Genomic DNA, 15,097 nt, shown 5'->3' on the forward strand with positions numbered 1-15,097 from the left:
AGTGAAAGAAACTCAGTAAAAGTTTCCCCCCTCCTGGTACTTTTCAAAATTAAATTACCTGCATAAAATGACCAATACAGTGTGAAATGGAGTTGTATACAAGCTATCCTTGCAGTAGTTTAGCTAAAAAGAACTGGAAAAGACAGGTGAAAAGCCAAAACGCACCACTTTGCCCAAATGTTTGCAATTTATTTTAAACAAGCACATTAGTTTACAATTTAGTACAAAACAGTCACTTTTCCTTCCTAGAGAGGTATGAGACAGTAAAAAAACCACAACAGAACAGACTCAAAAACGTCAAGTTATGGAATTAAAATAAATAGAACATTTAAATTACTGAAACGGTATATTCACTATTTTTAACACCTCATATGCAACGCACTGACCTAGACAACACACTTTGGACCTCTTGCTAAGACAGCAGTTCCCATCTGGTTCTGAGCAGGACTAGCAGGGTGGCGACACTGCTGGAAATTTAAAATTAAGAGTTCTCAGGAATAACTTAATTAGGTTTCTTTAGCACTTGCAGCTTTACTTTCTCTCCTGGCACATTCCACAGTACTCCTTTTATTTTCTATGCAGGTTTAATAATTCCTCTTTAAAAACATCCAAAGAGCAAAAAAGGCTCCATGAATTATAAAGGGTCAAGAAATCCTTCTCAGAAATGACTACCACCAGTCCACAAATGAAAGTGGCATCCAGAAACTTCTGTGGTACAACACAATACACAAATGAAACCTTCAGGACTGAGGAAATGGTGGTTTGAGGCAATTTTTAAACAGGAAACACTTTCTTGTAACTCACCCACTGATAACACACCACGGCAAAGCAGCATCACACACTCCCCAGCAGACATAATGTATCTTTACAGTCAGAGTACATAAAAGTATATAATTTGTCATTATAAAGACTGAAAACAAGTAAACCAAGAGTTACATAACTGAATGAAAAAACAAGAAAACTTTTCCAGGTGAGGTCACTACTAGCATTAAAATGAAAGTCTTAACCAGTTAACTGGCAACAGAGTTAGAACACCAACATGGGTAGCCAACATCGGAATCTAATCCTTTCACACTCTTAAACAAAAAAAGAAGATGGGAGGTTTGAGTATTGGTTCGTCATGTTTCCAGTAGAGTCACAGCAACATGAAAGTTAATGGCGTGTAGCCAAAAAAATACCCTATTACAAAACCACATTTGCTGCTGTTTTAATGGCAAAATCATCCCTACAAACCTTCAAAACCTTTTGTTCTCATATGCAGATGAAAACAAGCAGAATGAGTCAAAGTTAACAAACTCTGGTCTATATATGTGGTAAAGTTCTGAACAGCAGCATTAATGACTGATTTTTAACTTTAAAATGTGCAACAATACTGACAGCAGGGGATTCAAGAGTCCCACAGAAACTGGTTAAATTTTTCAGATCCAACACTTGCTCTGCTGCTGGTTTAGTGTTTGGGTTTGTTTGTGAGGTTTTCTGAGAAGCTAAATGTCCTTGGCTTGTTGGCTGATACCAACATCTCCCCAGATTAGGTCACTTAAAAGTTGCCTGATTTCAAAACTAAATTTGGAAACTCTGGGCTTTCCTCTTAACAAGCCTCCTCCTGGGACCCCTCACTAGATTCCAGCACAAAGCAAGTGGCAGCAATGAGCCAGCCTGGACCACCTTCTCCCTCTGGTTCTCCAGCTTTCTAGTTGCTTCCAAGTTGTTTTAATATTCGAGCCCAGGTGCTATAATTATAGAGACTCTTATAAATTCCTAAAAAACCCAGACCCCTGATTGCTCCTTGTGCCAGAACTCTTGAACAGTGAGGGCCCTTGAAAAGCACAGCCCGACTCAATGTCGCAGCCTTAACATCAGAATTAAAGAGAGTTTTCCCGTTAGCCCAGAGGCCGGAGAGTTGCCCGCAGGTGCTCCCAGCAGCAGCGGAGGCAGCACACGGCAGGAGCGGGGCCCCAGCTTCAGCAGAGCCAAGTTTCTCACATCGGAGCAAGAGCCATCGGGTGCTTACAACAAACAGCAAAGGTGGCTTAAAAAAGCCGCAGATAATGCGCCTCTATGTGTGTCAGGCTGTCATGTGAATGGAGATTTTTTTTTTCCCCCCTCTGGCAAGTTTACAATAACCACAGAGGTTATTACTTTATGCGTATATTATTTTGATAAACTTAAGGAACAAGGGACAGCAAATCTTTGAAGCTCAGTTTTGTTACTCCAGTTGGAAGCTGCAGAAACTCATGTCAGAAATGTTCAGTTCTGTCAACAAACAAGATTTGATTATTAAAAAAATACCTCTGTTGAGTTTTTGTGCTTTTAGACCATTCCTGTTGCTAGGCTTTAAACTTTTTATGCTAGGGCTTATGATGGAAATAAGAGGAGGACACACTAACAGTATAAATACAGTGAATTGGCCAGGGACTATTTATTCCTTCTCGCATAACAGAAGAGCTAGCAAACATTCAATTAAATTAAAAGTTGCAAATGTAGAATTGAAAGGAAAAGCCTTTTTATATAACATAATTAATCTGTAGAACTCACTGCCACAAGAAAACACTGAGGCCAAAACCTATTAGGATTAACTAAAGATTAGGTAATGGATAACTAGAACATGCTCAATTACATTGGATAGGATTATAAACTTCACTATCCAGGACGTGAATTATCCCCCACAGCTAGGATCAGAAAGGAACTCCTATTCCAAATGCTAATTTTATAACTGTTTTCATGGTTTCTTCTAATTGCTGCCAGCCAGGACCCCAGCCAGCCTGCCCTGGAAAGGCAACCACCATATTCCCAACTGCTGCCGCGTCCCAGAACAGAGCAGCCCTCAGACTAACCATTAGTGAAATCCCTCCGGACCCAAAGCGAGGAGCACTCCAGCAGAAGGGCAAGAGAAATGGGCTGTTCCTCCAAGGCTGTACAGACAACTGCATGGCTAGCAGGTGACACACTCTGAGAGCTCAGAACTGGAAATATCAAGTGTTTGCTCCACCTTACAAGAAGAAAATGGCTATATTGTAAAGGAGTTATCCAGCATCGGAAGAAACTTCGCATTTCCAGGTGGCATGCTGATGCAAATCTCACTGTCCTTCACTGAAAACACAGCTTCCCTTTACTAGAGTTCATCAGAATTGGCTTCCATCTGGATAACACAACAATTACTGGAGCTACTTTTCTGGCTCATAAAAGAGTGAGGCGAGTTATCTAATGCTCCATTAACACATCCAATAGAGCAGCAAGTACATCACTGGGTCTGAGTCTGTCCTTGCTTACGTCTAAACTCCATTAAAATGGATGACAGCATGAGTGATCAGAATCAGGCTGCTTATTGAGATCCAAACTGCCCCAAAACTCTCATCCTAGGAGACGCACACACACTTGGCTGGAACGTACAAGAGCATGGAAGACTTATTTGAACATGTAATGCTTTCTACTTAAATATGCAGTGTAAGTAATATTTCAGAAAGTCACATAGATTTAGAATTGATTTAATCAGAATAGAACTCTTGTTTCCTGAACAAAAAAAAAAAAAATCAGAATTCTTGCTTCTCTAAATGAAGCAGCCAAGGTAACAGCATAACCGTTCAGTACTCTGGTAGGTAAAATCAGCTCTGGATAAATTAAAAAACAAAAACGAAAGCCAAACCTGACCTGAAGTACACAAAACAATATCCAATTTCCTTCTAAACCAGGCACAGTTGATTGCATAATGCAATGTTTACTCTGAAAATGAGTAAACGATGTAGGTGGTAAGTCATGGAAAAAATCTTACTGAAAAATGCAATGCTTCCTTCAGTGGACATTTATGAGAGCACTGTGTGCCTCAGCTAAAGATTCGGGTTGTTTTGGCGAGTTCCATATATTCAGCTAGAACACTTGTGAAATGACTTGGGAAGAAAGGGTTCTGAAACAAGGAATACTGTATATAAAATCCCTGATCATAAATATTAAAGCTGTATCTGGTACTGAACAGCCATGTACAATGAAAATTTTGATTTACACTTCTATACAGATGAACGATAATACTTCACTTTCCACCGTTTAGATCTCATTCGGAAAAAAAAGTACATTATCATTAAAAATAAGGATGACGCTACATACAGTATGACACACAGACTCATGTCTATATTTGAAAATCCAATCCCCAGGAAAGACATGGCCTGCTTTGTCTCTTTAAGGTTAGCTGATCCAACTGCGCTTTTACCGCTATCTTTGACAGGTCCATGTTTTGCTATTAGCTTATCTAACACCTTAGATTCTGAATCTAGTATGTTTTCTTTATCCTGGATCTTATTTTCGCTGTTTCCACTTGGTTTCTTCAGCAGGCTTTTGTCTTGGGCCTCCCTTGCATCTCCCTGCTCAGTTTCACTGGAGTCAGTCTGGCTTGCAGTGTATTTATATAGAATATTTTCACTGTTATAGTGATACTTCATGAACTGTAGAACTTGGGCTTCATTCCAGCTGTGTAATCCTTTAATTTCTTCATGACATGCAGGACAAATGTCTGGAGTTGGCCACTGAACTTTTGGAAATTTTGGATCTTCAGTCAAATCACCTAATTGGGACAAGAAAAAAATTAAATTATCAGAAGTGAATGAACTAGGAAATCTGAACCATCAAACACTTCACTGGAAATCACAGAGAGTATTTTCCACTTATAGTAAGGTTGGCAAAAAAAGCCCAGAGCACAATAATGTTTGTATTAAACTGAAGACAATCAAGAACAAATTTGGAAATTCTTAAGTTTCCTTATGGAAGCATCAATTACCTTCTGAAGTATTGCTTCCTCTTTCAAAATACAAACACTAAATCATAACTATTTTCATTTTCTCTCAGTAAAAGCTGTAGCATTCAAATTCTAATACAACAAGATACTACAACTGCTATGTTTTTAGAAGGCATGAAAACACCACCATCTGGGCCTTTCAGGGGTTAATTTGAATTATGGTTCAAAACAAACTGCTCTTTTGCACGCAATACTCTTTAATCCTGAAGCTTGGTTTGCAGCAAGCAGTTTCAAGGCCAAAGACTTGCAGATATTTTCACGTTTCTATATTGTGAACCACTCCATCCTAAGCTTGGTTTTTCACAGCATGCATCAATTCTATAGCAAACATTTTTCAGTGCTTTAAAAAACACTATATATTTAAGATGTATTTTTCAGCTTGCTTTTTAGCATTTAACCATATAATACTGTATTGAACTAGCTCCTATTTTAACATTTCAGTTGCTCATAGCTCTGGCCACCTTTCTGTCTTGATGGCAGAGCTGAACACTGTAGCTAGTGTTGCATTTTGCTCTAAAAAATATCTTTTTTTAATAAAATGTGGATGAAGATAAGTTTTAGAACAAAAATCTATCTGGTAAAAAAGCTTATTTATTTAGCTGATTCTTATTAGTACACTAACACTTAAAAGATTTCAGAAATAAATACAGATTCTTATTTTATTATTATTTTTATCCTTTCTAAAGGCAAGAAACTTCCCCGTGATTTTGAGAAAAATATTGTTTAGGGATTCAAAGAATGCTTAAAAATATTTGTCACCTTGATATTAACAAGAGAGCAAGTTAACATTTCAGGTATCTTTAGATAAAGATCACTCAGTAATCAATTTGTTTCAGTAGCGAAAGCAGAAAGTAAACATTTTATGGTAAGATTACAAACAGAAAAGTTGCTGTACTTCGTGTTTTCCTGCCAAAAAGAAGAATGCTATAAATTCTGTACATTCTAAAGCAACAGCAAAGAATTAAATAGGGCAGAGACACATACAACAATCCCGTGACCTGCACTTGAAGGCTGTGCCAAGGTGTTTTCATTGACCAGTCAAACATTATTTCTCATTGAAAGCTATATATATTACCAGAAACACAGATGCAGCTTTTAGGAATTAAAATAAGTCACTGTCCCATAGAGAAGTTTTAGTGAACTTAAAAAGCATAATTTAATATTATTATTTATACTTCTCACTAAAAGGGTATTTTAGACGGCTGTTGCATCACCTAAATCAATATCCATGTGACTTTTCCAATAACTTAATGTTCTAAATAAGTATATTGCTCCACTACTTGGCAACTTCAAGTTAACAAGATGACTTTTTTTTTCCATATGTTCAAGCAGGCAATAGTAACGTTAGGAGATGTTTCTATTTAATACCTCGTCATTTACTTATTTCTCCTTGGAGAAAGGAGACAAATTGTTTATGCTGACAACAGTATTTAATACTTCATAAATCTTGGGAATTCAGCATAACTATAATATTAATACAATATAGCATATTTAAATTGTAACTAATGCTACATTACACAGATCCATAACAGCAGAGAGGATTAAGTGCAAAGAGAAACCAATTTTCTTTAGTGCTTCAGTTACTTGATATCCCCATAACAGAACGGATTAAATACAACCAGTGTTTTAACGGTACTTTTAGTCTAACTGAAAACATAGCAATCTAGTGGGGGAACAAATTTTCTTCATACGGTAATTTTATTTTATTCAGTTGCTGATCTGCTAATAGTTTAGGCTCTTTTATCATGAGAGAGTCTCCTATTCAATGATCATGATTTTCTCCCCAGCATTTCTCCAGAACAAAATGAAGACAGGTTTTAACACCTATCTAAACTGTTACAGAAAGAAATTTAATTATTTTTTATCTACTGATAAGTAGCTGAACTATACTGTGCTTTTTTGAAAAGACTTTGATTTATACTCCAGAAAGATCCTCTCATCAAGCAACGGGTGAAATTTCAGAAGAAACGGTATCTTTGAGAATGATGATGTTTTTTCATTATACAGCATAAGAGACAACTATGTTACAGGAGGTCAGTGAATCTCAGGCGTATGTTTCTCACTCCCGTGAAGCCTAGTGTGCCGGTCTTTAAGAGTTCTAGTTGATTGGGATGCTCTAGGTTTTGCTCTGTGCACAGGTATCCTTTCTCATACACCTACGTAAGTGTGGAATGAGTCTTTTGAAATCAGTATTTAAGAAAGGAACGTCAGGCTGGAACAACTATTACTGTTGTTTTAACTGAGGTCACAGAGCCCAGCTTGTGCATCTTCGTTCAAGCACTAGCCACGTTGTACAAAACACCACAGCCTTGGCTTTCAGACACAGCTACCTTCAGTGGGTTTTCCTAAGGTTTTCCATACCTGCGAGCCTGTTATTCACCACATTGTGTTTCTCCCAGAGCCAGAGAACAGCCTTGTCTAAGGTTTTAACGGAATCCATGGACTCTTTAGCCATTTCTTCAAAATGCTGAGCACAAGCCTTGCATCCAAAGAAGTGGTGAATGTATCTCCGCATGACCTGAAGTACTATTTGGGGATTGTCTTCAAGACCTAGGAAGACAGATGACAGATGTATTTAGCACCATCTGGACAGGCAGAGCTTCAACATAGGCACTTTAACGTACATAAAAGTGAACCGTGGGAAAAGGCAAGAAAATGTTGCTACCTTCTTGTTCCATGAGAATTTACACCTCCAGAGATAAGAAACTAGCCACCTTTATAATTTAAAGATATGCATAGCACATGTGTCATCATACAGAACCTATACTTCAGTAAGTCACAAAGACATTAGAGGGATTAGAAGCTTCACACAGTTCTTAGAAGAAATACCCCTCCCCAACAAAATATGCATCTAATATTGTCACAAAATAGTTGAGGTGAGACATTTAGAAACTGAATTATTTGGCAGTAAGTTGAGTTTCAATTGATCCCAAACGGCACGTTTCAAAATGTGGTTTGTCTGGGATATCAGACACAACTGCAAGAGGATTATTTCAAACATACTAAGGTTCAAAAATTGCTAGGTGAGCAATAGTGTTATTAAAAATGCAAAGTAGCTATTTATATCAATACATACCAACACGTTTTGTCTATACAGTTGTGTTCAGTTATCCTGAATAACACATTAAAATAAGAGTTAAAGGTCAAGTGTTCTTTACAGTGAAATTTCTCCTTTCAAATGACATCCCGCAGTTTGAGGGGGGAACAAACTTAGCTAAATGAAAATCAGACATTAAATTTTTTTTTCAGAAGCCCATTATCAGAGTACATTTTGAAACTGTCGAAATATGCAAAGTCCATGCTGTCTACACTTCACACAATTCTTCTGGAAGTAGAAGATATTTCTCCAATATCTTGACCAATAACTGAGTATTTACATTATGCATTCACCACTACATTTATGCTCAGGCATTAAAGTTATGGTGACCTTGTTACTGAAAAAAACAAAAGTCAAAAAGTCTCTGATAGGTATTTCACAAGGTGCCTGTGATACCTGTTTGTTACTCCACAACTCCGAGGTATTACAGCATACCAGAATCTCATTACAGTTATTAATTCTATGGCTTTGTTGGCAGGCACTGAATGCATACACATAATAGCTACTTTGCAACATCTGAACTTCCAAGAGTAACTCAGGAATTCCTCCTAAAATAAATATAAACACGTTATTCTTTCTGTAACATTCACGCTTTTACAGTAAAGGTAATGCAAAAGAATAATTATTTTATTCAGAAGTAAGCCAAGGTCTTTACAGACTGAGAACTTTGTCCTGAGCCTTTATTGTGACAGCAGGTAGTCCCTACATCTATAATTGGCTTGAAAATCTGATATAATTCATTGAAATCCTAATGGTTTCATCTCCGTCTCACAGATTTTCTGATTCATGCTTAATTGACCCAGTAAATTATGCCAAAATGTATTTACAAATGTACTATATGTTACCACGAACACACACTTGTCAAACGAAACAGATTTTATGATGCAGATTGATCAAATTACTGACTCCTGCAGTTGAACTTCTCTACCACAAGTAATTTACAATGCAGGTTTTGTAAATTCTGTAGTAAAGAGACACGGTGCTTTGCTCACTGTCCTATTCTGGTAGTGAGTGAGTAATAAACAGTTTGGTAGCACAGATGCCCTCTGTACATGCATTACTTTTTGGAAGAAAAGAATCCTCAACAAAACCTACTCAAAACTATCAGAGTATTTATCTGTTATGTATATAAGAAATTAACGAAGACTGTCATAAGCACCTTTATTATAATGACAACATTATAGTCTTAAACATGGCAGCAAAAAAAAGTCTTTATAGCCAGAAAGAAATAATAAAAAGAAAACAATCTCTACTCAGACATTCAATATCTGTGATTGAATAAGCATGTATAAATAAAAGCTGTGAGATTAAAGCAGATTAAATTACAGTATTAAAAAAGAAAGGCTGAAAAATAATTTTGGAAAGTTGAAACAAATTTCAGGCAAAATCATTTTACCACATATACTAAAATATATATTTAGAAAAAAAAAAAACACACAAGAAAAGTAACTACTAGCAAATAACCTCTTTATGACGGAACAGAGATTCATACACAAATTTAATTACAGCCTTTCTCCTGCGTAATGTTACGCTCTTGAAAATTCATTTTGTGGCAAGGTCTTTCAAATTCAGGAACAGATTAGAAAGAATCCAGATAATTTTTTTTTTATAAAATTCTCCAAGCCTGTCTTAAACACACCAATAGATCCTATTACCTAAAATCACATCTTATATAATTAAGCACGCTCAGGACTAGATTTCTACAATGATTTTCTACACCCTCAGAGGTGAGTAGCTCTGTTCAGAGTTCCTTTGGATTCCCTTATGCTGATCCCACTGCAGGTTCAAATTACACCATTCAACATTAAAATGTGTCAAATATAAACCAGTAAAAACATTATATCAAGAAAGCCATAGCAAGTTCACACTGACTGCCAGATTCTGCAAGTAAACTATCAAGAAAAATGCAGCTGCTTTAAAAAGAAAACAAACAATTGCAAAATGGCTCATTTTGTTTGTTTTTATCAGCCCAGAGATGAATCTTCTATTAACATCTGCCATGTATCATCATGTAATCCTCCTTTTCTCTTTCCTCCCAAACTACTGCAATTCAGGGTAACCCTAATCTTTAAAGTGGACAAGAACCATAAAACCCTACCTGTGGTGGGAAGGATTAGGGAGTACATCATGCTTTTTAGTAGATGGGATTTAAACAAGCAATAAGGAGAGGAAAACCTCCCAAGACATAATCCGACAGTCTCAGACTGACCCAATTCTTTTGCCATAAGAAGTGATCATCACATATCTGTCCCGATTTAAATCGATGGTTAAGTGTGCCAAAGAGTTTTCAGGTTCTACAATGTATTTTTAACTTCAGAGTGACCAGAACTCACGTTTGAAATGTGAGAGCAATTTAACATGCAATTTTGTATAGTTAAATATTAAGAACATCTTTACATTTAATTATAACATTTTTGGCAATTGGGACAAAAGAGGAAATTTAACGTATGCACGATCCTGTTGAACAGCTAATATATCATCCAGTACAAAAAAACCCAAACTCACCAGGCAGAGAACGGTACTAAATTAAAAGGATTCAACCTACTACCACATGAATAACAAGCAAAACAAGGCAAAATAAGGAAATAAAAATCAACCACAGGATGATTAGCTATCCAAAAAAAAACCTATTCTGCTGGAGATTGAATATTGAGAATTGAGAAATTTGCACTGTGATTGCAAGTAATGCTGGACAAATGTATGTATCCATAATTTGAAATTATCAAATATATTTTTTTAACATACAATCAGCAACTGACAGATTGCAAATTTCTGAGTTTCATCATCTAGTAGCAGTCCATCTAGCATTCTCATATTCCTTGAAAAAGGCATTAAAAAGGCTTTAAATGGAAACTAAATAGAACTGTAACAAAACAAAGGACTGTCCTGGCATGAATAAAAACAAATGAAGGCCAATATTTTAGCATTAGTAATTCTATTTCCATTGTGCAAGGAAATTAGATTATATCTATCATGTTTCTTAAACAGAAATTATCACCATAATATTAACACTCTGCTTCACAGGATGCCGCAAGCCTAAAAATAAGCAATTTGGCAAAGTGCTTGCGAAGTATTATATCACTGCACAGATTAATGGACACTAGGTGCATTCTGCTGAAAAAAACCCCAAACAGTCATAACATTCAGTATTTAAGAAATAACATTATAGGATTGGCTAATGGTTGTACATCTTTCATAGCTACTAAACTGCATGGTTAAATCTCATTCTTCTCAAATTAACTCATCAGTGCAACCTCAGGTAACCTGAACAATATTCATCCCTTTTCAGGTAGATCTAAATTGCTTTTTCTGAAATTCTCTCCTCTTTCTGCATTATTGCTCACATCTTTAGGGCCACATACTTTATTTACCACATTTCTAAGCGAGGACAAGCTGCCACGCTTGCTTTCCAAGCCTTCCCTCTGCAGTAAAGCTCCGCTCTGACCCCTGCCGGTACGGACCCGAAAGATGAGCCTCCAAAGCCACTGTCCTCCACCAATGTATTAGCCGAACATTTACACACCAAAAAATTCGCTCTAATCCGTTACTTTTTCTATTGCATAGCAGAATTGCTGCACATATTTGTCTTGTCCTTCAAGCGTCTCCCATAGCTGCTGCTTACCTGTATTTATCAACGCTTTTGGTCGCAGCGCAGCTTGAACAGTTAGGGTATGAAACAGCTTCCAAAGGGAACAGGTATAACCTCTCAGCTCCGGTCTGCTGCCCTGACATCCGACCCACTGAACTTTCTTAGTGAGAAATATCCCAGAAATCTGAAAAAAAAAAAAAGTGTATTTAATGTATATGCAGCTCTGGGACCTATACATACTACTGAACATAACAGCAGTCACAGCTGATCCTACCCTGAAATTGAGTTGATCCATGGATAAACAATAGTAAATGACACTCTCTGCCATTGTTGCTAAGGAATTCATGCTTAAGGCAAACAAATTTTAATCTTGTAACAATCCTTACATCTGAGACACTCTGTTGCACTGTTATAAAGCTCATCCCCCTTGCAAACGTATTACATGATAAACAACTTACAGTCACTAATGTCAAACCTAGTAAAATGCACATCACAAATGTCTAATTAGCCTGACAGCATACATTAAGTAGCTTAACTTGTAAATTTTTTTTAAGCACAACACACACACAAATACTACCGCAAACTGACAGAGCTACAGTTTCCCTCAACACATGAAAAATTCCATATTACTCAGCAAGATTTACATGAATTGCAGTGGTAAAGTCTTTACAGGCTAAGATGTAGAATTCACTATTATCTCTTTTTAAAACAAAACTATTACTCCTTTATACCTAAAATACAGTGCAAGATTTTAGTTTTGGAGATGTATCTCTCTGCTTCCTAAAACACACAGGAGGTTTCCAAATTTCAGATAGCAATCCCATTTTCACAGGAAGAAAGACTCATATTAACCTCTGTACAAAGATGGCCCTATCACAGGGCTTTGCGTTACCGAAGTGAGATGGGATCCTAGCAAGGCCTTTACTGTGCCAGGAAATTAAAGAATATTTGGGGAAACTCTTCAGGAATAATGCCCATTTCAGTCAGAATATCTCCCATCAGTTGAATTCTGACCTTCAAGTGAATCCTGCTGATAGCAGGCATAGCAAGCAAAGGCAACTCAAAAATATCCGCTGGGAATCTTGCATCATTTGAAGCTGACGTTAGAGAACGTGTGTATCTTAGCGAATGCTTGCTCATTATAAAACTGAGACAGGACTGTGTACTTCAATTCTCCCATTTCAATTCCTTCATGTAGATTTTTTTTTTCTGGTAATGATTTCACTTTATTTTCATTCTAACCTTTTTAGAGCTCTATTATGACTGAGGGACGATCAGTAAGTGATGTCTTAGATTTATATAGAATCTTATCCTTTACTAATGCTGTATTTTATGCTGGAAACTGGTAACAGCTTACCCGCATTTTGTTGTTGACCAGATCTAGGATAGCATCATAAGGGATTTTGTCTAATGGAAGGCTCACCAGCCACTCTTGCAAGGTCTCTAACAACTTTACCACAGGCTGACGGCCAGGAAAAAGCTGGGGGGAAAAAAAAACAAAACCACCCATATTTTAAAGCACAAATCTCATTAGCAGCAAGACACTTATCTTTATCTAAATGTGATTCTCCTGTCTTTAAAATATTTCAGTTTTTCTTTCGTTATGAATTAATTACTTGTTCTGCTTTCAATAAGAAGCCATCTTGCACTAACTTCTGCTTACAAAATGTAAAAAGTTGCACGCACAAAATGTTAACCAGTAAAACGAAGTTGCTCAATAGCAGGCAGAAATGCTACAGAACAACTTTTGAACACGTTACGTAGAATTTCACATTAAGGTAATTCAGTTCAGTGTATAGGTCTTACCCTCCTTTCCAAGCTAAGTGAATCAGAGAGGCTGAAATCCTTCTCACTCTTAGAAGACTAATCACAAAAATTAGTTCTTATAAAACTTTTGTTCAGATTTCTGTAAACGTAGAAGCTGGTTATCTAGAAGAGCATTTTCCTTTTCATATGTGTAATAGTAATTTCTGAAGCAATTTGGAAATAGTGACTTCCTTAACTTGCAACTTAAAGAAGTTATAGTCTGGCAGTCAAGCCACTGTAGAACAGTGGTAATGCCATTATTTTACACTAGAAATGGTATTTGCTTTAACAACGGTTTTAATTACTATAGAATTAAGTAGAGTACGCACATCACCCTCTAAATACCCTTCCAGAGGGAGCAGTATTTCACCATATGGGGAAATAAAGTCCCTGTATCTGCTACAGTAAATACATAAAGCAATTTATGACATAACATGCTATACATATACGAGTCATTCTGCAGCTGTTGTCCAACTATCAATAGTATCTCGATTCATTGACCACTTATATTTGATACCATGCCAACTTAACAGGCAGGAACTCTCTTTTGCTAATTGCCTGTATTGTAACTAACACAAGGGACCTTATGCATTGTTTGGCTTCAGAGACAGCTCTTGTATAGTCTGTAAAAAAACTCAGCACACCTCTGAACTACTGACTGCAGGCTAGATTTACATTTACTTCTGTAGGACCCCCAGAATATCATGTATTACTACATAATGGCAATAGTTGCACAGTATCTCAGGAAGGTCTCATCAAGGATTCAAAAAACAATGGACTTCCACACTGATTGCCAAAATACCTAATTCTACAACAATGGAAATTCCCCAAGGAGGGAACCAGAGACCTCTGTGATTTAGGATTTATCATCACTATAAATGCTGCTAGACAGGAGAATAGTACAAAAAGCTCCCTAATGGAAATACCTGAGAATCATGAACGATAAGTACTGAGGAAAGTGTTACACAACAAGAAAATATATGCAGATAAAGGACTGCAGTCGCCACTTGCGTACTAGCAGTCTGGAGATGAGCATGCAACTAGAAGAGAGCATTCCCCATTTAAGCACTAATAGCCAGGAAAGCAAATGACATCAGCTGGCCAGGAGCCATCAGGAAGAACAGAGGATATTTTAGGGATAATATGATGGAAAGATTACCACTACACTTTCTTAAAGAAATGAGGCCAGCCAGAGATTTCTGACCTCTGATGGCCATGGGGGGGAAGAAACTGTCTGATTTTCAGATAAATCCAGATGTTTGGAAATTGTTTATATAGGCCTTATTATTCAATTGCATAGCTACTGTCTCACTTTCTTTAAAATAAAAGAAAGTGTTAGATGCTCAGCAAGTAAATATAAAGAGACATCGATCATTTCAGTAGGCTGATATTATAAAGTTAAATTATTTCAATTTTTTTCAAGTTGCATCACATTACATATATTGTCCCCCTTCACTCACATATACTATGTAAGCATCTTTATTTTTGAAATACTTATACGCAATACCTCAATTATTTTGAAATACCCAATTAAATTCAATACCTCAATTACATTCAAAATTTAGACAGAAGTTACTAGTTTCTCTAAATAGAGCACCATTTGTCAAGTATGCATTAATGAAATCCGAAAGTCAAGAAAGAAAAACAAAGGGTTTTTTTAACCCCACTCAGTTACAATAGCTACTTATCGTGAAAATCTGATAAATGGACTATATTTACATTATTTGTTCAATATGCTGCAGACTACTAAAGCTTTATTTCATTTCAAGCCCTCTGAGATTAAATTAAAATGCATTTTGACCCTATGTCAGAATGGCATACA

At 36.6% G+C, this 15,097-nt stretch overlaps 1 protein-coding gene across 1 annotated transcript in view; it reads right to left on the reverse strand.

Moving 5' to 3' along the window:
* Positions 1-168: 168 nt before the first annotated feature.
* QSOX2 (quiescin sulfhydryl oxidase 2) overlaps positions 169-15,097 on the reverse strand; it is a 28,851-nt gene continuing 13,922 nt past the window's right edge. Inside the window, exons 9-12 of the mRNA XM_032999610.2 lie at positions 12,827-12,949; positions 11,503-11,653; positions 7,145-7,333; positions 169-4,552 (exon numbers count right to left, since the gene is read on the reverse strand). Of these exons, the coding sequence (XP_032855501.2) occupies positions 4,002-4,552; positions 7,145-7,333; positions 11,503-11,653; positions 12,827-12,949 (1,014 nt within the window). The 3' untranslated portion in view covers positions 169-4,001. The remainder of the gene's footprint in view (positions 4,553-7,144; positions 7,334-11,502; positions 11,654-12,826; positions 12,950-15,097) is intronic.

The sequence above is a fragment of the Tyto alba genome, unplaced genomic scaffold (assembly GCF_018691265.1).
Source record: "Tyto alba isolate M040663 unplaced genomic scaffold, T.alba_DEE_v4.0 Super-Scaffold_11, whole genome shotgun sequence".
NCBI lineage: Eukaryota > Metazoa > Chordata > Aves > Strigiformes > Tytonidae > Tyto > Tyto alba.